Source organism: Penicillium macrosclerotiorum (assembly GCF_028827735.1).
Source record: "Penicillium macrosclerotiorum strain IBT 26536 chromosome Unknown utg000010l_segment0_segment0, whole genome shotgun sequence".
Lineage (NCBI taxonomy): Eukaryota > Fungi > Ascomycota > Eurotiomycetes > Eurotiales > Aspergillaceae > Penicillium > Penicillium macrosclerotiorum.
The window spans coordinates 1,302,769-1,322,446 of NW_026643089.1; the positions used below are offsets into that span (position 1 = coordinate 1,302,769).

The 19,678-nt window shown below is 47.2% G+C and overlaps 9 protein-coding genes across 9 annotated transcripts; 7 read left to right on the top strand and 2 right to left on the bottom strand.

Moving 5' to 3' along the window:
• Positions 1 to 1,035: 1,035 nt before the first annotated feature.
• N7462_010105 (uncharacterized protein) lies at positions 1,036 to 2,364 on the top strand (the record flags this gene model as incomplete). The annotated part of the gene is made up of 2 exons (XM_057081819.1): positions 1,036 to 1,166; positions 1,221 to 2,364. 2 exons carry the CDS (start codon positions 1,036 to 1,038, stop codon positions 2,362 to 2,364), a joined length of 1,275 nt encoding a protein of 424 aa, XP_056928859.1.
• Positions 2,365 to 3,252: 888 nt separating this feature from the next.
• N7462_010106 (CE1 family esterase) lies at positions 3,253 to 4,064 on the top strand (the record flags this gene model as incomplete). The annotated part of the gene is made up of 2 exons (XM_057081820.1): positions 3,253 to 3,387; positions 3,441 to 4,064. The coding sequence occupies 2 exons, from the start codon at positions 3,253 to 3,255 to the stop codon at positions 4,062 to 4,064; spliced, it is 759 nt and encodes a 252-aa protein (XP_056928860.1).
• An 827-nt stretch (positions 4,065 to 4,891) lies between these two features.
• N7462_010107 (alpha/beta hydrolase family protein) lies at positions 4,892 to 5,347 on the top strand (the record flags this gene model as incomplete). Its single annotated transcript, XM_057081821.1, has 1 exon — positions 4,892 to 5,347. The coding sequence occupies one exon, from the start codon at positions 4,892 to 4,894 to the stop codon at positions 5,345 to 5,347; it is 456 nt and encodes a 151-aa protein (XP_056928861.1).
• Positions 5,348 to 6,308: 961 nt separating this feature from the next.
• On the top strand, positions 6,309 to 8,022 carry N7462_010108 (HoxN/HupN/NixA family nickel/cobalt transporter; the record flags this gene model as incomplete). The annotated part of the gene is made up of 6 exons (XM_057081822.1): positions 6,309 to 6,512; positions 6,576 to 6,586; positions 6,658 to 6,730; positions 6,790 to 6,875; positions 6,927 to 7,205; positions 7,263 to 8,022. The coding sequence occupies 6 exons, from the start codon at positions 6,309 to 6,311 to the stop codon at positions 8,020 to 8,022; spliced, it is 1,413 nt and encodes a 470-aa protein (XP_056928862.1).
• A 409-nt stretch (positions 8,023 to 8,431) lies between these two features.
• On the top strand, positions 8,432 to 10,183 carry N7462_010109 (uncharacterized protein; the record flags this gene model as incomplete). The annotated part of the gene is made up of 1 exon (XM_057081823.1): positions 8,432 to 10,183. The coding sequence occupies one exon, from the start codon at positions 8,432 to 8,434 to the stop codon at positions 10,181 to 10,183; it is 1,752 nt and encodes a 583-aa protein (XP_056928863.1).
• A 502-nt stretch (positions 10,184 to 10,685) lies between these two features.
• N7462_010110 (RNA polymerase II mediator complex head subunit MED22) lies at positions 10,686 to 11,405 on the bottom strand (the record flags this gene model as incomplete). Its single annotated transcript, XM_057081824.1, has 4 exons — positions 10,686 to 10,889; positions 10,996 to 11,064; positions 11,129 to 11,205; positions 11,273 to 11,405. 4 exons carry the CDS (start codon positions 11,403 to 11,405, stop codon positions 10,686 to 10,688), a joined length of 483 nt encoding a protein of 160 aa, XP_056928864.1.
• A 447-nt stretch (positions 11,406 to 11,852) lies between these two features.
• Positions 11,853 to 12,896, bottom strand: N7462_010111 (spliceosome-associated CWC15 family protein; the record flags this gene model as incomplete). The annotated part of the gene is made up of 7 exons (XM_057081825.1): positions 11,853 to 11,870; positions 11,935 to 11,970; positions 12,083 to 12,196; positions 12,253 to 12,622; positions 12,674 to 12,750; positions 12,805 to 12,827; positions 12,887 to 12,896. The coding sequence occupies 7 exons, from the start codon at positions 12,894 to 12,896 to the stop codon at positions 11,853 to 11,855; spliced, it is 648 nt and encodes a 215-aa protein (XP_056928865.1).
• Positions 12,897 to 13,111: 215 nt separating this feature from the next.
• On the top strand, positions 13,112 to 14,123 carry N7462_010112 (exosome non-catalytic core subunit RRP45; the record flags this gene model as incomplete). The annotated part of the gene is made up of 3 exons (XM_057081826.1): positions 13,112 to 13,275; positions 13,342 to 13,461; positions 13,529 to 14,123. The coding sequence occupies 3 exons, from the start codon at positions 13,112 to 13,114 to the stop codon at positions 14,121 to 14,123; spliced, it is 879 nt and encodes a 292-aa protein (XP_056928866.1).
• Positions 14,124 to 14,946: 823 nt separating this feature from the next.
• N7462_010113 (aminophospholipid-translocating P4-type ATPase DRS2) lies at positions 14,947 to 18,953 on the top strand (the record flags this gene model as incomplete). Its single annotated transcript, XM_057081827.1, has 2 exons — positions 14,947 to 18,051; positions 18,102 to 18,953. The coding sequence occupies 2 exons, from the start codon at positions 14,947 to 14,949 to the stop codon at positions 18,951 to 18,953; spliced, it is 3,957 nt and encodes a 1,318-aa protein (XP_056928867.1).
• Between the last annotated feature and the right edge of the window lie 725 nt (positions 18,954 to 19,678).

Below are 19,678 nucleotides of genomic sequence, written 5' to 3' on the forward strand. Positions count from 1 at the left end.
ATAAAGGATTTTTCTCAAGACTCTTATTTGTCATGTAATCCCTGAGAAAGACGGGGGCTTCGATTATTGGAAGAAAAAAGTGCACATGATGAAAGTAACAACGAATGAGTTCGTCGCAAATGTCAGGTGGCAGCAAGTTAAATCCACCTTCGTGACGAATATAATCTAGTTGATGTGGTCGTAGAGAACTAATTATTCCTGAAGTTTTTTCCGAGATGGTCGAGGTTGTCGAATTGCGCACCTCTTGTGGAACACTCGGATGGCATAGTTCGTAAACAGTTTGCCTCGGGCCCCGCGTGTCGCCTGATGTTACTGGTTAGTCTTTAAACCGAGCCACCTGAGGTAATTCACACCATACCAATGTAGGAGCATGCGTTATCGTCGGGCAAAACGGATTCTACGTCGAGTGTTGGTGTGTTAAGAACTGAGTGCTCATCCCTTGATGTTGACTGGGACACTGGTGCTCGTTTTCCGGCTCGTGATACGCGTGGTCTTCCCCCAGTCAGTTATTATCATCCGCCATAAATGGATAAGACTCACTTGTGCTTCTTTCGAGGCAACACTTCGCAAATGGCAGCTTCATGCTGGCAATTTGTGCATGGAATACCAGTCTGGGTTACGTTACAACGAACCTTCCGCCTGTTACAAGACCGGCATGCCACGCGCGAGCGACGTGAGCTCTGTTTACCGCCACTATCATGGCCCGCATCCTGCATGGTCTTGATGATCTGTCGGTATATCGAGGATCAATTTACCGCGGCAAAAAAGCGTGCTGATGGTGGTTGAAGAGTGGCTTAAAAGAGCCCGGGGCCCCGCACCGGCACAATCGGTTCATTCGGTAATTTCGGCAATCATATGGATCCGATCAATCACCGTGCACATTTCAGCAATTCGCCAAATATCCAATGAAGCCATTCTTATTACGAACTTATATGGTTTACCATCTATAAATACCGGCAAAATGTCAGATATGGCCTCTAATGCCCCTTCATTGATTACTGGATCTCTCAGCACAATTTGGACTTCCCTTTTAAAATGGACGACTCTATCGGTCGTGCAGAAAAGCTCGACGTTGACGAGATTGAGAGAGCTGACGACATGCCAAAAGGTAATGCTAACTTCTCAACAGAAGAAGAGCGAAATCTCGTCCGTAAGCTAGATCTATGGTATGTCTTGGACCATTCCTATCTTCTACCCAGTCAGACAAACTAACCAAATAGGATCGTTCCGCTCATGATGGTAACGTATATGCTCCAGAGTTACGACAAGGGCATCATGAGTGCCGCCACGCAGTTCAATTTCAATACAGACTTGGGCCTGACAACGGTTATTGGGCACGAAGCAGACGGCACAGCTATTACAAACAATCAACGATATTCTCATGCATCAATGATCTTCTATATTGGGTATCTTATAGGTACCTATCCGATGATGTATCTAGCACACCACTACCCAACATCTCGAGTTATATCCCTGGCTGCTTTCCTATGGGGCATTGTCGTCATGTCAACTGCTGGCTGCAGGAACTACGCTGGCATTATGGTCAATCGTTTGGTGTTGGGTATACTGGAATCGGCGGTGGCCCCTACATTCACTGTTTTGGTGACATTTTGGTGGACGCGTGAGGAACAGGCTCTGCGCACAAGCTTATGGTACTGCTGCGTTGGAGTTGCGACTACTATCTCACCATTGATTAATTGGGGACTTGGCCAAATTCATGGATCGCTTGACTCTTGGAAGCCCATGTTTTTGGTTCTTGGGGCAATCACTACAGCTTGGTCGTTTGTTCTCTTCTTTGCTCTGCCAGACAGCCCAATGACCACAAAGGGTTTATCTGAGTCTCAACGTCAAATTGCAATGCATCGTTTGGAACGGAACCAGGCGGGCACAATCAGCTCTGAATTCAACAAGTCCCAGTTCTTCGAGGCCTTCCAAGACTACAAAGTCTACAGCTGTACACTGATCATTCTCCTCACTGGAGTGCCTTCTGGTGCAATTGGCACTTTTGGTACAATAGTCATCAACGGCTTCGGATTCAGCCATTTTGACTCGCTGGCTTTGACTTGTCCTATTGGCGCAATTACGGCTCTTTCCATCTTATTAGTCGGCTACGTGACTAGAAAGTTGACCGGAACTCGCTACTTGTGCATCATCATCTGTGCTCTTATATCCATCGCCGGTACCTTGATCTGTTGGCTTGGGCCTCGTAGCAATAGAGGGATGCTCTTTGCCGGTATCTTCCTTATTGCTGTTCAAGTTGCTGCGGGTGGACTGGCCGTTTCCCTGGCTGCCTCGAACGTCGCTGGACATACAAGTAAGTATTATTTCCACCAAGTTTGCGTCCATACCATGTATTGGCTCTAACACGGCCTCAGAGAAAGCTACAACAAGTGCATCTACATTTGCAGGCTACTGTATCGGCAACATCATCGGGCCGCTTATATTTGGCGCATCTCCTGGGCCATTGTACCGTGCCGGATTTATAGGCAGCTTTGTATGCCTATGTCTTGTAGTTGTGATAGCTGCGGGAACTTGGATTTTGTTACGAAGAGAGAACATGGAAAGAGATAAGAGATGCGGGATTGCCACAGATCAGCATCATCTACACTCGATCGAGGAAAACCTGACCGATATGCAGAACAAAGAGTTCCGGTATGTTCTGTAAGGCAAAATCATATTTTAGTTGAGTTTACAAAGCAATAGTATCGTCTTACTATCGCAATACTGGTTTAAGATGGAATGAATTGAGAAAACATAGTAAATATGGCGAGTTCTTCTCTCCGATATTCCAATACAAAGATATACCTTTCATATTGACAGATATTACTGTTACATAGTTCGTAACAAGACTTATTTATTCTCATCGTATTATTACGCACGTGTATACCCCGCATTCTTCTACTAGCATGTTCGTGCCACTCATAGCTCATTACCCCGGGATTCGGCACAATCGGCATATTGAACCCTCCTCAATCAAAATCTGTTAAATTTAAGGTCATTCTCTTTGTTCGAGCTCTGTGTGGCCGAGATATACAATTCAATTGAGACAATATCATCATCATATCATTCATGGCGTTTTCCCGCTTCACAATCTCTCTGCTCATAGGGCTTTCTCCACTAAGCCTAGCAAGCTCGGCAGGCAATACTCAATCAGCTACATCCAAAAGATTATCTGCTGAAATATCGAATATAACGATCGAAAGTGATGGTCTTCAGCGAAGCTATCTCATTTCAATTCCACCAAAATATGATATGACTACGCCGACACCCGTTATTTTCTCATATCATGGAGGTGTTCGGACCGCGGAGGACGAGCTAAAGCTCGATCAATTGACCAACCCAGAATTTAATGACAAAGCTATTGTTGTTTACCCACAGGGTATCAATGTGGGAAAAAGCCTTCCTGTTTAATGTTGGAACCCCTGCTAATTATCTTGAAGAATACATGGCAAGGAGTTCCCGGCGTCCAGACCAATGATATTCAGTTCACAGCGGACATACTTGACCAGATCGAGTCACGATGGTGCATTGACAAGGCTCGTGTTTGGGCCACTGGGAAATCTGATGGCGGTGGCCTTTGCAACGTCCTTGCGTGCGATGAAAATTTGTCGAAGCGTTTCGCAGCTTTTGCTCCCGTTTCCGGAGCCTACTATATCGACACGCTACCCTGTATACCATCAACAGTATCTATTCCCTGTCACTCAGCGCGGAAGACCATCCCCTTCATGGAATTTCATGGCGGGAATGATACTACGATCTCTTACCTAGGTGGCGAGCGCAAAAAGGAGTGTTTGCCTAGTATTCCGCACTTTATTCAAGAATGGGCTACACGAAATGGCTTGGATAGTGAGCACAATACCACCATTCCCTTGGCCTCAAACACTGTTATCTATTCCTTCGGACTTACTGGACCTGTCCGTTTGGTCTATGATTCTGTAATTGGCCATGATTGGCCGAGCACAGTCCCAAATGCCGATAATCAAGCGGCAGGTCATCACCCCGCAAGTTTCAATGCCACGCCAATCATACTGGATTTTTTCAGTCAGCATAGTTTAGCTCCATAAGTGGCGGGTATTTGATGCCGATCGACTTTTGCCGAGTCTATGCATGTTTACCAAGTTGGTGGCGGGTCGGTAATTTTCTCGGCCCAATCGGTTAAGCTAGTTCATGCTCAAGATTCTTGTTTTCAAAAACCAGCTCTTGCTTTCATGGAGTCAACAATTTCTCATTATAAATATTGTTCGAAGCTCAAGCGCTTAATATAGACAAAGAGTTTAATAAATTTAAAGGGAGAAATGTCCACACAAAATACGGATGGCCTAGAGCCTCGTTTTTCTCTCCCGAAGAACACGCCCCGCTCGAGCAAGACGACGCAGGTTATCGGCGGGCTTCAGGTTTATATTTATGGGCTGAGTGAAGTCTATGCCGAACAACAAGGAGAGCGTAAGGGAGAAGTTGCTATTTTATATATGGCGCACAACAGAACTCGTACCTATCGTGTCATGGAAGATATGGCCCATGAGATTTTATATCGGTATCGGACAGACAAGAGACATGGTCGGCCAGTCGGTTTGATCGCGGTGACGATGAATATGAGGAATCATGGGGATCGTGAGGTAAAGATTGAGCCACTATTCAACCTCTCTTTTTGGTTCGATCCTCATTACTGACGGTGTCCCAGGTTGACCCGAAAGCAAACCAGACTTGGAAAGATGGAAATGAAAACCACGCGTACGTTTCCCTACTCTTGTATAAATTGGATGGTTGTATTAACTGACCTGTTTACAGAATGGACTTGATTTCAATGATTTCTGGTTGCGCGCAAGACTTCAAACTTGTGGTTGACTATCTCCCATGCTATCTGCCTCGATTTACACGATTTTATAACATCATGGCTGGGGTTTCTCTCGGTGGCCACACTGCCTGGCGTATTGCTTCTTTGGCTTCACCTGGCCAGTTCCACGCATATGCGATGATCGTCGGGTGTCCGAAGCTGAGTTCTCTGCTTCTTGACCGATTGAAGCGTAATTCCACGGAGTCAGAGAAACAGCAAAGCCGGTGGCCACAAGCATTATCTGAGATTGTCGATCGCGATGACCGGGAAGTTGCTAATTATTTCCCGAACAATGTACCGCTCCTGCTGTGCAATGGAGCGTATGACCGGTTGGTCCCCGCCAAATACACTGCAGAATGGATAGAAGAGAGGCGGAGCAAAGGGTGTGAGCAGGATATCACCTTCTATGTGCAAGAAAACACAGGCCACAGCTGTACCAAGGAAATGGTTGCGATGATGGCGGTATGGCTTCGAGATATTCTTCCAGCTCCTTCTTCCCACCCTGTTCTTTAAGAAGAACTCCAGGTCTCCCATCGTTGTGCCCAAGGCATAGCATATTGTCTACCAACCCAATCTTTTCACATTTACTTCACAATAGATCACTATTTTTCGATGATAGAAAGTCAATACAGCTGATAGATATATTCACACATCTACATAGGCCTTTGCTAGGTCCTCTATTCTCACCAGGCTAGGTAGGTTGAGACTTTTTTTTTCTCTCGTTTGTTTCTTGAAGAAATTTTAGTTGTAGAAATTCTTAGTTGTCAGGTAAGCAAATGATCCTTTCATTTTGATTGGGTAATATAACGGTGGCCGAGTCTGCCGTGCGGCCAATTCCGAGAGCTGAAGGGGCCCGACAATCGGCAGAGTGCAGGGAGAAATCGTTTCTTGCACGGCCGATGGTGGGGACGGTCATCGAGCCAAGACGGTCACATTAGCACATCAGAGCGGACGCCATGAATAATTATCAGTGCAATCGGCGCTCTCCGCTGCCCCGCCATATCACGTGAGTATCCCGCCTCACAGTGGAAAATCGTTCTGCAGCTCGTCGGGCATGAAATAGACCTTGCGACACGGTGTTCAAGGTGTGAACGGGTGAGTCGGAAAACATTTGCAGTGTTTCCTCGGCCTTCGCGAGCGCAGTGCCATCGTTGCAACACCAGAACCGACCCGGCAAGACTCCAGTCCTCGCTCGCCAAGCGGATCTAAAGTACTTAGAGAACCTTGGCAATGCAAAAGAGTAACGGCCGATAAGACTCGAAAGGATTTTTAAATCTCATCTTTGATTTGTATCCTGTGGTTTCAGGCTATAAGAACTGACTGAACCTCCAGTTTACACGCGAAGTTGCCTCCACACGAACTTAGTTTCCTGTTGTGAAATCGCATTGCTGGAAGCTTTCATCTGTTTCCCACAGGCCTGAGGCGGCAGCAGACAGAAAGCCATTATTTCACCGACAGAGGACCCATCTCAAATATGTCATCCCTTGTTGACCCCCAGGTGGATGAACGAAGCATGGACAGTGAACGCAAATGGAGCATGAAACCGCTTTTGCAGAAGGCAGAGCGCCAGCATAAACGGTTGCCGGGTATAAGAAAAATTCCACTCCGTGCAATTGCTATCATTCTGTTTATTGCATTTTTGAATGCTATCGTTTGGGTTGCAGCCGCGATTGTTTTGGTATGTGGATTATACCTGCTTGGAAATATTCAGGAGTAAAAATGTGCTAACTTGTTGTGATAGCGTTATAATTCGTACGTGCACATTTAACTTGAATGCTACCTCTCACTAGAGAGCTGTTAGACTGATTTCCATTTCAAACTAGATCGCTTGTTTCTACAGCAGTTCTCGCATATACTCTTGGCCTGCGACATGCGTTTGATGCTGATCATATTTCTGTAAGCACTACCATTTGTCCCCCTCTCTCCTCAAAATGTTGGCTTTAACACCAGGAAAGGCTATCGATTTGATGACAAGACGGCTGCTCGCCACTGGCCAAAAGCCAGTGACTGTTGGAACCTTTTTCTCTCTAGGCCACTCGACGTAAGTTTTTGCTATGAAAAGAATGACTTCCCAGAGCCTAATCAAAAACAGAATTGTTATTATTACATCTATTGTTGTTGCAGCAACTGCTGCCGGCGTGTCCTCCCATTTTGATGATTTCAGCACGATCGGTGGAATCATCGGTAGCTCTGTCAGCGCTGTGTTTCTTATCTTGCTAGGCATTATGAACGGTTATATCTTGTACAAGTTGATCAAGCAAATGCAAAAGGTTTTCAGTCTGCCTGAAGGCCAAGAAGGTGAAGCTTGGAAGATCGAAGGCGGCGGGTTTTTATTCTCGATTCTCAAGAAAATGTTTAAACTCATTGACCGGTATGTCAACCTTTTCCCAATATTATGAATGAGGAATCTGGACTGAGTTTGTTGCAGTCCGTGGAAAATGTATCCCCTTGGGATCCTTTTCGGCCTAGGATTCGACACTTCTTCGGAGATCGCTCTTCTTGGTATTTCGTCCATTGAAGGTGCCAAAGGAACATCTTTTTGGGTGATCTTGATCCTCCCAGCCCTGTTCACAGCTGGAATGTGTCTTCTCGACACAATCGATGGAGCTCTCATGTTCACGCTCTATATTCAACCATCTGCCAATTTTCTACCACCAAAGCGGAACAGCGTATCATCCGAAGGTTCAACCGAAGTTACAGGTGATGAACTTCCTCAATCAGATGATAACCATCGCGACCCTATCGCATTTCTATACTATTCGATCGTGCTCACCACACTGACCGTCATTGTTGCCATTGTCATCGGTGTAATCCAACTGCTCACTATGATTTTGAACGTGACCGATGCTAAGGGTAAATTCTGGGATGGTGTCCAAACAGCTGGAGATTACTATGATGTGATTGGTGGGTCAATCTGTGGTTTGTTCATCATCTTTGGCGGTCTCAGTGTGTTTTTGTACAAGCCATGGAGAAGATGGATGGCGCGCCGACACGGCCAAAGCATGACAGCAGATGAGGAAACAGATCGCGATGGTCCCGCTAGTCTCACTGATCAGGCCGGCAATACTATTCATGAGAGTAGCGATGACACGCAGTATGCTCAAACCGAGGTAGTTGGGAAAGGAACGTCTTCCCGAGTTGAAGTGAAGGAGACTCGTGAGCGCACAATTGAGGAGGAGATTGTTTAGAGCCCCAATACACATAAATAGCTAGTCACTAGATAACCGTTTCATATGGCGCACGATATCCTTCGAGAAGGGTTTCCACTATGGCCTCAGGCACCGAGCCATGTGACGTCAGCCAAATGCATCCTCACATTTCCACCTCGCTTCTCCGCCCATTACAACAACACAAATTAAGACCACTCTGATTTCTTTCAGTATAATCTTCTGCTCATGAAGAATCATTCTCAGTATCACCTTTGAGGCTATCCATTCACATTGAACAATGTTTGAATGCTCTATTCCACGTATGACAAGGGGCTGAGATCCTTGGCGACACTGATGGGTTCCTGCATATTCGTACATACATCATGATCCGTGCATACTCAGGCCATTGTGATCTCAATTTTCATTTGAAAATATACTACATATCAAAATGATGCACAATCCTTTTTTCGGCAGTTCATCTCCACCTGAGTTAGCCGAAGAGATACCAGAGACAATTTTCTTGGGACTGCCGCCGTTATTCATACTTCCCACTCATCTGGCTCTTGAAAAGTTGCATGATATAGAAAATCGCTTCATTGATCATGGTGGGAAACTAACCTATGATATATCAGAAGCCAAGGTCATCTTGGGGAATATTGCTCAGAAGAAACGTGCCGTACTGGAGTTACGTTCACGTGGGATTTGGACAGAGGAGATCCCTATGATTCCTGCCCTTGAATCAGTAGATTCTCAGGGGAGCAATGAACGCCCCCTCAAGAGAAGAAAGACTGAGGCAGTTCAATCAACCATTGATGAAGAGATTGAGGTAGTGGGTCTAAAAAATCAGTCGCCACAGGAGGAGGGTATAAAAGAAAATCGATCTGAACCTGCAACAAGTTTTTTTCAAGATTCAGAGGATTCAAATGTCATCACTCTTCTCAAACTGGAATGGCTTGACAACTCTATTGCTGCTGGAAAGCCTCTTTCACACGCTTCATTTGTGGTTTATAGCGGACAAAAGATTCCGCCACCTGTCAGCGCCAGCCTCGCGAGGTCGCCATCCCATGAGATACCAAAACAGATTCTCCAGCGTGCTATGGGGGACGCTGCTTCGCAGCCTATGCCAGTATCACCAAGTCAATTCCGTCCACATCGGTCTCGGGAACACCGTGCTGGATCTTCCAGTCAGCGCCTTCCACCGCCAACACTCTATAGGCAGACGACCTCAGAAAATGATGACGAGGTTCCACCGCCACCGGAACCAGACTGGGTTCGTGATCAGATTCTATATGCATGTATGCGTTCGGCGCCACTCCATCCGCCGAATGAAAAATTCATCGCTCAACTTTTGAAAATCCGACGTATTCGAGAGCTCACGCTCGATGAAATTGGAGTTAGAGCGTACAGCACGTCGATTGCGTCTTTAGCGGCATATCCTCATGTTATAAGACGGCCTACCGAAATCCTCGCTCTTCCCGGGTGTGATATGAAAATCGCTAACCTATTCGCCGAGTTTCAGCAACATGGGGGCTCCAATGATGACGATGGCAAAGTTTCTGCGGCAGATGCGCTAGATAGCGACCCTGCCCTGCGGGTCTTGAATCACTTCAACGATATTTGGGGAGTTGGTGCAAAGACTGCAAGAGAATTTTATTACCATCGTGGATGGAAAGATCTGGATGACATCGTCGAGCATGGATGGAATACTCTGTCGAGAGTACAGCAAATTGGCGTCAAGTTCTTTGATGAGTTCCAAGACGGCGTATCACGCAAGGAGTCAGAGTCTATTGCTGCCATTGTACGACATCATGCCAATCAGGTGCGTCCTGAAACAGGAGAAGAAATAGAGTGCATTCTTGTTGGTGGTTACAGACGAGGCAAAGAAATAAGCGGCGACGTTGACCTTATTCTTACTCACCACGACGATGAAATTACCCGAAATCTCATTGTTGATGTCGTTGCCAGCCTCGAAACAGACCTTTATATCACCCATACACTATCATTGCACCTCACTTCCACTCTACGTGAGCAGCAAACACTCCCCTTCCGAGGGGATGAAACCGGAAAGCATTTTGATACCCTAGATAAAGCATTGGTAGTTTGGCAAGATCCAAAATTTGACCATGGAGAATCCAATGCTGGACAGGATCCAAACAAGAACAAAAAAATCCAAATCCTCATCGACGAGTTGACATTATAATTTCACCTTGGCGAGCTATAGGGTGCGCAGTTCTTGGTTGGTCTGGCGATACCACCTTCCAACGAGACTTAAGGCGTTATGCAAAGAAGGCACATGATTGGAAATTCGATTCCAGTGGAGTGCGAGAACGAACATCGGGAGGTCAAGTAGTAGATCTGGAACATGGCGGAGAAACCTGGGAGGAACGGGAGAGACTGGTCATGGAGCGCTTAGGAATCGGATGGAGACCTCCAGGTGAAAGGTGTACAAAATAGAAGAGCAATCTTTGAATCATTAAGCCTCATCCAAGAATAACCGATGAAGTAACCGTTGTAGCTTCATAGATGGTTGATCTCATGCTAATAAAATCCCAGCTATGTGAGAACCCCCAGGTGTCTTTGTACCAGTAATGCACAGAGTATTTGTCCCCAACGCCAGAACGCTAACTAACAAGAAACCATTTCCCCAGAAATTTGATCCCACTAAGACTCCGAATTTGAATGAAAAAAGATCGAGTTAATGCTCACTTCTTCTCGGGCACGTTTTGAGGCGAGGGCTTGAGCAGATTGCTATTGTAGATAGCATTCTGCACACTAGCCACATCTTTTTCAAGTTGCTCACGACGCTGGATATCACGTTCATCTTCACCAACGGTGTCAAGCTTGCCAAAGAGCCAAATCTCCTTCATGATACGAGTCACGACGAGGAGGTCCTCAGCGGCACGGATCTGTAGTACGGAGGAGTCAGCGAGGGGGTTTAAGAAGACTTGACAATCAGTGGTATTTTTATTAAGGCTTAGTGTGCCCCTGGATTGTAAAGACGACAACACCTACCAAGGCAGTTGACTCAACATCCATCTGATAGCTCTCAACCGCTATCGCGGCATAACTAGTGTTTTCCGCCTAAGAAATCCAAGTCAGTGCACAGGTACCGAGAGAACATTAAGAGATATTTGAAGTGACATACAGATGCAATGGCCATGATATTCTCAAATCGCTGTAAAAGCTGTGAGATATCGGCATTGATGCGGTCTTGAAACAGAGCTAAGGTTAGCGAAGTACAGAAGGACTTCTGAGATTTGGATGATGCTTGCGCCAAGGAAAAACACACTATGCAGCTGCTTGGTGGTTGGCACGGTATCCATGTCAGGTTCTGGATCAGGAATCGGTTCGAAGGTTGTCTCAGAGAGCTCCTTCAGGAGATGTTCGGCATACGAAGAGCGTTCTGGAGATGGTGGACCCATAGTGTCGGCAAATTGTGCGTCTTGTGGGCGGTGAATAAAAGGCGGTGAGTTGAGGCGGTGAGAGATGAGGGATGTTAAGGCGTGGAAAGGTGAGGAGAGGGCATAAACACGGGGTTGGGTAGGAAACAGACTAACAAGAACGCTTCTACTTTTAAGTGCAGACTGACACTAACATAGAAGCCTCTGAAATATTTCAGATATGATATGTATAATTCATAAATTAAGCTAAGGACTCCATTGATTCTGGTGATCTCTTCCCATGAAACAAAAACATCGGGAGGTTTGAGCAAAAAGACAGGCAGCCCTTCTCAGAAATCCATGTAGAGAATAGTATTTCACCTGAATGTGCATTCCATGATTGTAATAGGGTATTTGTAGAGAGATAAAGGCATTCCACCAATTTTGACGATAATTTCGATTTGATCAAGTATTCCTTCAACATCAAGTTTACCGGACGTACTTCGACTATAATGCACTGAAATTAGCAAACATGCTCATGAGTTTTGAATTAAAGTGTCCAGGTACATACCATGAATCGCTTGTGGAAGTCGGAGCGCAGCAAGTCCTAGAGGAAATCAAGTTAACATCTCAACCAAAACGTAGTTAGGCAGGCAAACACACGTTCACAAACTCTTTGCCATCCTTTTTTCTGTTCCACGAGCTTGGTTCTTAAACACCACATCGTCGTCCCACCGTCGCTTCATGTTAAAGTCTTGTGGGTTGAGCAGTGGGTTTCCTCGGGCAATATCGACCTCGCGCTGTTCCTGCTCTTCGGCCGCCCGTTCTTGATCCTGTGCGATCTTAGTATGACATGAATAATCAGAGGCGGTTTGCCGGTATATCGTACCTCCTTCTCCTTCTGGGCCTGTCGTTCCTTCTTGATCTTCTCCAGTTCACGCATTAACTCAGCCGCCTCATCCTCATCATCGCTTTCCTCTTCACTGCTGTCGTCTTCTGATCCATCTGAGTCTGCATCTATGTCGCGTGTCTCTTCTAAGATGCGCCGTCGTTTGGCTTCTGGGTCTTCTTCCTCGACATCGGCATCAGCATCGGTGGGTATGCGTTCGAGTTGTCGTTTGGGGACAGTTGTCTCGGACGTGGTAGGCTCATCGACGGAAACACCATTCTTCTTAGCAAAGTGGGCGGCCTCCGCCTTCAACAGCTCTGCGCGCAGATCACGGACTTCATTATCAGCATCACCTCCTTGTCCCGGTTGGCTATGAAGTGTTAACAATTGTTCTTCGCGATTCATGCCAGATCTTGCATACCGAACTTTCAAATGTGTATGAGCTGGAAGAAGCCGCTGATGGTATGCTGGGCCTCGAAGCGCCTCTTTTCCTTGCGCCTATCCACATCAGTCAGTCTTGAGCTTGTAGCGAATCGCCTTGTGAGGCCATACCGGGTCAAAGGTGGGTCTGTGGGCTGTGATATGTCAGCATGTTCTTGCGATACCTGTGGGTATAGTGCATTTAAGAGCTTACCTGTCGTCATTTTGGTGCTGGTGTGAAATGGGGAGTTGTTCAAGGTCAGAGGCTGCTGAAGCCCGTTGGCCGCCTCTCCTTCCTATCATTCACCGCCTCAGAATTTGTGCTCTCCTATTGGTTAGCGGTATCTCAAATGCGGCCAGCAACGGCAAAATTCATCAAAAAAAGCATTGACTAGGTCCTCCGCCCCGCGGTTGTTCTTTTAATGTCACCAAAGCAGCCATGTCCAAGGAAGCTCCCCTTTCAGTTTCGGAGCGTGACTTCATCCTTGAGGCTCTGCGTCAGGATGCACGTCTTGATGGTCGCAACCTGGACCAATTTCGTCCTCTCAGGATCGATTTTGGCGATGAGTACGGACATGTGAGCCTGCAGCTTGGCAAGACAAGGTACTCTCTGCTCAGCTTTCTTAGCGGTTTCTTATTTTTGGCACTTCTAACACAATTCTGATCTAGAATTATTGTCCGTATTTCTGCCGAGGTCACTAAGCCTCGCGAGGATCGCCCATTCGATGGTCTCTTCAATATCAACCTTGAGTTGACTGCGATGGGTTCTCCGGCTTGGGAGAATGGCCGGTATGTCTTTGAATGATTCCAACGATGCTTCATTGTGAACTAACTTGTCTATTTACCTGATTACTAGGTCTAGTGACCTCGAAGCCTATGTTACCAACATCCTCGACACCGTCATCCGCCGTTCCAACGCCCTCGATACCGAATCGCTGTGCATCATCAAGGGTGTGAGCTGCTGGAGCATCCGTGCAGATGTACATGTTGTCGAATATGACGGCAATCTGACAGATGCGGCCTGTATCGCCATCATGACGGGACTACAACACTTCCGCCGGCCGGATGCTGTGGTGCGCGATGGCCGAGTCATTGTCTACGGCGTTGAGCAACGAGTGCCAGTTGCACTTAACATCACGCACAAGCCACTGTCAATCACCTTCCATGCCTTCAATGAGAGTCAGAACATTATTGTGGATGCGACGCGAAAAGAGGAACAAACCTCCGAGGGAGACCTGGTTATCGGTATCAACAATGGAGGAGAAACCTGTTTCCTTTCCAAAACCTCCGGGTCGCCTCTCGATGCGATGGCCATTGTGACCCGTACCAATTCTGCCCTCGCACATGTGAAGAGGATCAATGCACAGATTGAGCAGGTAATGCAAGCGGATCTGGCAAAGCGAGCGAAGCTAGGCATGGCGGAAGAGTCTCGGGCAGAGAATGACCGGTAATTTAAATGCACCTGCTTACATGTTGTATGAATAGAGCGTTCACGACTTCTGGAGTTCCATATGGCTTGCTATGTTGCTTTTTTTTATTTCATGAGAGATCCCAATGACAGCGTCTTTTAAGACATTGCTTATGTTTACGTATTCGTCCTCTTTGCCCTCGCCAGTCACTCTTTAAGTTTTACCCTTGTTCTATTGAAGTCAACTTATTTTTTATTCTACTTATTTTACACTTTTCTTCTCGGATTGGAAAGTATGGATCCTCGTGCTGGTATGCTCGCCCGTGCATGCGCTTTAATATACATATTTCCGGCCGCGGAAATTGCCAAGGCCCCAACTATTCTTAGTATGTACTCGTTCCCAGGCCGGACCCTAAGTACCGGACCCTCATGGAACAACACCTTGCAAGCCATTTCTATCGCTCAACTTTAATTTCGAACTGAAATTGCGTCTGGTAGATCCCCAATATCGGAAATTAGAGCTAATAGGCCCTCATCTCTGTAACCAACCAACGATACCTGATCGTCTGGCTGGCAGATCGAAGCCGCTTTACCGCCCGCGTCTGAAAGCGGGACGATCAGCTCAACATCCAGTGACTTGGCTTGTTGCCTTCGCTAAGCCACCTCAACCTCGTCATCCACTTTTTTCTCGCTGTTCCTCTTCGTGAGCCCTCATTCTCCTGATCCCGTGACGCCTGTGCTAGAGGTTCTCCTCTCTGAATAAGCGACGGGCTTTTACCGTGTTTCTTTGAGTGTCCCGATCAATGCCTCAGGGGCATCGTGTCTACCGCGCTCAGTGAGGCTGTCAGCTCCCCTTGAGCGACAGCATGGCCAGCGGCAGGCCCCCTGGGTCGCATCCTGCTGAATATGACTATGATGAGGATTTGCGAAGTCTGAGTCCGGGCCCGATTCCTGCGAATGATCCTAATCGCTCACATTATTATTCCAACAACCCATATGCGGCTTTTGTCGGGAATGAACAACCAGCTGAAGCTCACTTCCATGGGGAACCCCATACGGTACCTGGGGGCAACCCGATCTACAGCTCTTACGATTTGAGACCAAGCGCAACCAACACCTCGTTCCAATCACGATATGACTCCGATTACGAAAGAGCCGAATACCCCGAACAGGAGCATCTTCAGCAACCTTCAAACCGGAATAGCGTCTTTGCTTTGGGCAGTGGATTCTGGGGGCAGGTCAAAAACGCGGTTGGCGTGAAGCCACCAGATTACGACCGGTTCCAGAATGAAAGTCATCCTTTGACAGAAGGGGGAGCTGGTGTCTATAGCACCGGAGATGCGCCAGCACCCCGGGGAGAGCGAAAAAAATTCCGGGCTTCCGACATCATCTCCGTGTTTGGACGGCGCAAGGTTGACCCGTCGACTTTGGGTCCTCGCATGATTCAGCTCAACAATCCGCCTGCGAACGCGACGCACAAGTTCGTCAGCAACCATGTGTCGACTGCCAAGTACAACGTCATTACCTTTATCCCGAAATTTCTCTTCGAGCAATTCTCCAAATATGCCAACTTGTTCTTCCTTTTCACCGCCGTCCTCCAACAGATTCCCAACGTCTCACCCACAAACAAGTACACAACAGTTGTTCCCCTCGGCATTGTATTGTTGGTTTCTGCAATCAAGGAACTCGTGGAGGACTACAAGCGTCGAACATCCGACAGAGGGCTGAACTATTCTAAAACGCAGATTCTGAAGGGCTCCTCATTTCACGAAACAAAATGGGTGGATGTTGCGGTTGGAGACATTGTACGAGTCGAATCAGAGCAACCGTTTCCAGCAGATTTGGTCTTACTGGCATCATCTGAGCCCGAGGGTTTATGCTATATTGAGACTGCCAATTTGGATGGTGAAACGAACCTCAAAATCAAGCAGGCTATTCCGGAAACCGCCAATCTTGTTAGCCCCAGTGACCTGAGCCGGTTGAGTGGACGGGTCCGATCAGAGCAACCGAATAGCAGTCTTTATACATATGAGGCAACACTGACCATGAATGCTGGGACTGGAGAGAAAGAGCTTTCGTTGGCACCGGATCAGCTGCTACTTCGAGGCGCAACCCTGCGCAATACTCCTTGGATCCATGGAATCGTCGTTTTCACCGGACACGAGACAAAGTTGATGCGAAATGCCACGGCGACCCCAATTAAACGGACTGCCGTCGAGCGAATGGTTAACATCCAAATTTTGATGCTGGTCAGCATTCTCATTGCGCTGAGCGTCATCAGTTCTGTGGGTGATCTTGTTGTTCGACAAACCGCTTCTAGCAAACTCGCCTATCTCGATTACGGATCCACGAACGCTGTCAAACAGTTTTTCATGGACATCTTTACGTATTGGGTGCTTTACTCCAATCTGGTTCCGATCTCTCTTTTTGTGACGATCGAAATTGTCAAATATTTCCAGGCATATCTTATCAACTCCGATCTCGACATCTACTACGACAAGACTGATACACCCGCCACGTGCCGCACATCTTCGCTGGTTGAAGAGCTTGGTCAAATTGAATATATCTTCTCCGACAAGACAGGCACTTTGACTTGCAATATGATGGAGTTCAAGGAATGCTCAATTGCTGGTATCCAATATGGAGATGATGTCTCAGAGGACCGAAGAGCTACGGTGGAAGATGGCACGGATGCCGGTGTTTACGATTTTAAAACTCTCCGGCAAAACTTGCAGTCTCATCCGACCCAGGGTGCTATTCAGCAGTTCCTCACTCTCTTGGCCACCTGTCACACGGTTATTCCTGAGCGTACTGGAAACGACCCCGATCAAATTAAGTACCAGGCCGCTTCGCCCGACGAAGGAGCTTTAGTGGATGGTGCGGCTTCGCTGGGATATCGTTTCACGAATCGTAAGCCTCGCTCTGTGATCTTCACAGCCAATGGCGTGGAGCAGGAGTATGAGTTGCTAGCAGTCTGTGAATTCAATTCTACCCGAAAACGAATGTCCACAATTTTCCGTTGTCCGGATGGCAAAGTTCGAATTTACTGCAAGGGTGCTGATACTGTCATCTTTGAAAGGTTAATGAAAGACCCACCATTCAAAGATGAGACTATCCAGCACCTGGAAGAGTATGCTTCCGATGGCCTGCGGACGTTGTGTCTTGCCATGCGTGAGGTTCCGGATGACGAATTTCAACAGTGGTATCAGATCTTCGACAAGGCGAACACGACTGTCGGTGGCAACCGTGCGGAGGAGCTGGACAAGGCTGCCGAGCTGATTGAGCGTGACTTCTATCTGCTGGGTGCTACTGCTATCGAAGACCGACTGCAAGATGGCGTTCCGGACACTATTCACACACTCCAGACCGCTGGAATCAAGATTTGGGTGCTGACCGGTGACCGACAAGAGACAGCCATCAACATTGGCATGTCTTGCAAGCTCATCTCCGAGGACATGTCACTTGTCGTCATTAATAAGGAATCAACTGAAGAGACCCGCCAAGCCTTGCAAAAGAATCTGGAGGAGGCTAAGGTCTTAGCTGGTCAGCATGACGCCGAGCCCTTGGCACTAGTCATTGATGGCAAGTCTTTGACTTTTGCTTTGGAGAAGGACTTGGAAAAGCTCTTCCTTGATCTTGCTGTTATGTGCAAAGCCGTTATTTGCTGTCGAGTATCTCCCCTTCAAAAGGCATTGGTTGTCAAGCTTGTCAAGCGCCACAAAAAGTCGTTGCTTCTCGCAATTGGCGACGGTGCCAATGATGTGTCCATGATTCAGGCCGCTCATGTTGGTGTTGGTATCAGCGGCGTTGAGGGTCTCCAGGCCGCTCGCTCTGCCGATGTGGCGATCGGCCAATTTCGTTTCCTCCGAAAGCTTCTTCTGGTTCACGGGTCATGGAGCTACTCTCGAATCAGTCGAGTTATTTTGTACTCGTTCTATAAGAACATTACACTGTACATGACTCAATTCTGGGTAAGTTTTGGCAATCTCGTTGAATTTTTCTCTTCTGACTCTCTCTGCAGTACTCTTTCCAAAACGCTTTCTCTGGTGAAGTCATTTACGAATCGTGGACTCTCTCCTACTACAACGTGCTCTTTACTGTTATGCCTCCTTTTGCCATGGGAATATTTGACCAGTACATATCTGCTCGTTTACTGGATCGCTACCCACAACTCTATCAATTGGGCCAGCAAGGAATTTTCTTCAAGAAACACAGCTTCTGGGCTTGGATTCTCAACGGATTTTTCCACTCCCTGCTTCTTTACATCGTTTCTGAGCTGATCTTTTTCTGGGATTTGCCCATGAGTGACGGCAAGACCGCTGGGCATTGGGTTTGGGGCGAGGCATTGTATACCGCTGTGCTCGCCACCGTTCTCGGTAAAGCCGCCTTGATCTCCAACATCTGGAACAAATACACCTTTATCGCCATCCCTGGATCTATGGCACTCTGGATTGCTTTCCTCCCAGCCTATGGTTATGCCGCTCCCGCCATTGGATTCTCTACCGAATACTATGGCACTATTCCCGTCCTCTTCAAATCTCCCATCTTCTATTTGATGGCTATTGCTCTGCCCTGTATCTGTCTCATGCGTGATTTTGCCTGGAAATATGCCAAGCGCATGTACTACCCTCAAAATTATCACCACGTGCAGGAAATTCAGAAATACAACGTGCAGGACTACCGTCCCCGCATGGAACAATTCCAGAAAGCCGTTCGGAAGGCCCGCCAATCCGTGCGCACGCGCAAACAGAGAGGATACGCCTTCTCCCAAGCCGACGACGGTGGGCAAATGCGTGTCTTGAACGCCTACGACACCACTCAGGGCCGTGGACGCTATGGTGAAATGACTAGTTCCAGAAACCCGGCGTTTTGATCGATTTCAACTTTTTTTCAGCGCTGCATTTCTTGGCATCTGCACGCCCGTTATATTGCATGGATACCAAGACATTGGTAACGCTGTATCTCTCTGTACTTTTTCTTTGACTTTCTCGAGTTCGGCCACGTAGCCGTGCTATGTGACTGGGTTCGAGGAGGCTGTTACATACTCTTCGTCGATATGATGTGTTTCTAGCTGTATTCTTTCAATTGGACATGAGACGGGCAAATGCCCAATTTCTTCAAATAGCCGAACCGCCTGGTAAAAGTTCTGGTGTCGGTCAAAGTGGTAGTTAGATTGTGGAATAACGTAATCTGTGATCTACTCTATCGACACAGTTTTGCGACCTCCGGCCAAGTGCCGCATGCTGGACTGTGTCTCCCAATGGCGTTTTCAACGTTTGATATCAGGTCACCTACCAAAATGGTCATCGTGTTGTAGTTCAATTTACAGGCCTGGGTCGGGGTTTTGCTCGCAATAAAAAGATTGAAGTTGAGGTGGTAATAAAGACCTACGTTGATCAAGGGAAATACCCTGAGTGGGTATTTCAGCGACACACCCTGGAGACAGCGAAATTGAGTCAGACCATCTCAAAATCTATCTAAAGGAGAGCTTACTTAGCATTGCCAAGTATTACTAGAGCTCTATTTTAACAAATTTATGGAGTCAGTATGGTCAAGACTTTGATTTGCAATATCCTGAAAAAACTTTCATGTACGTGC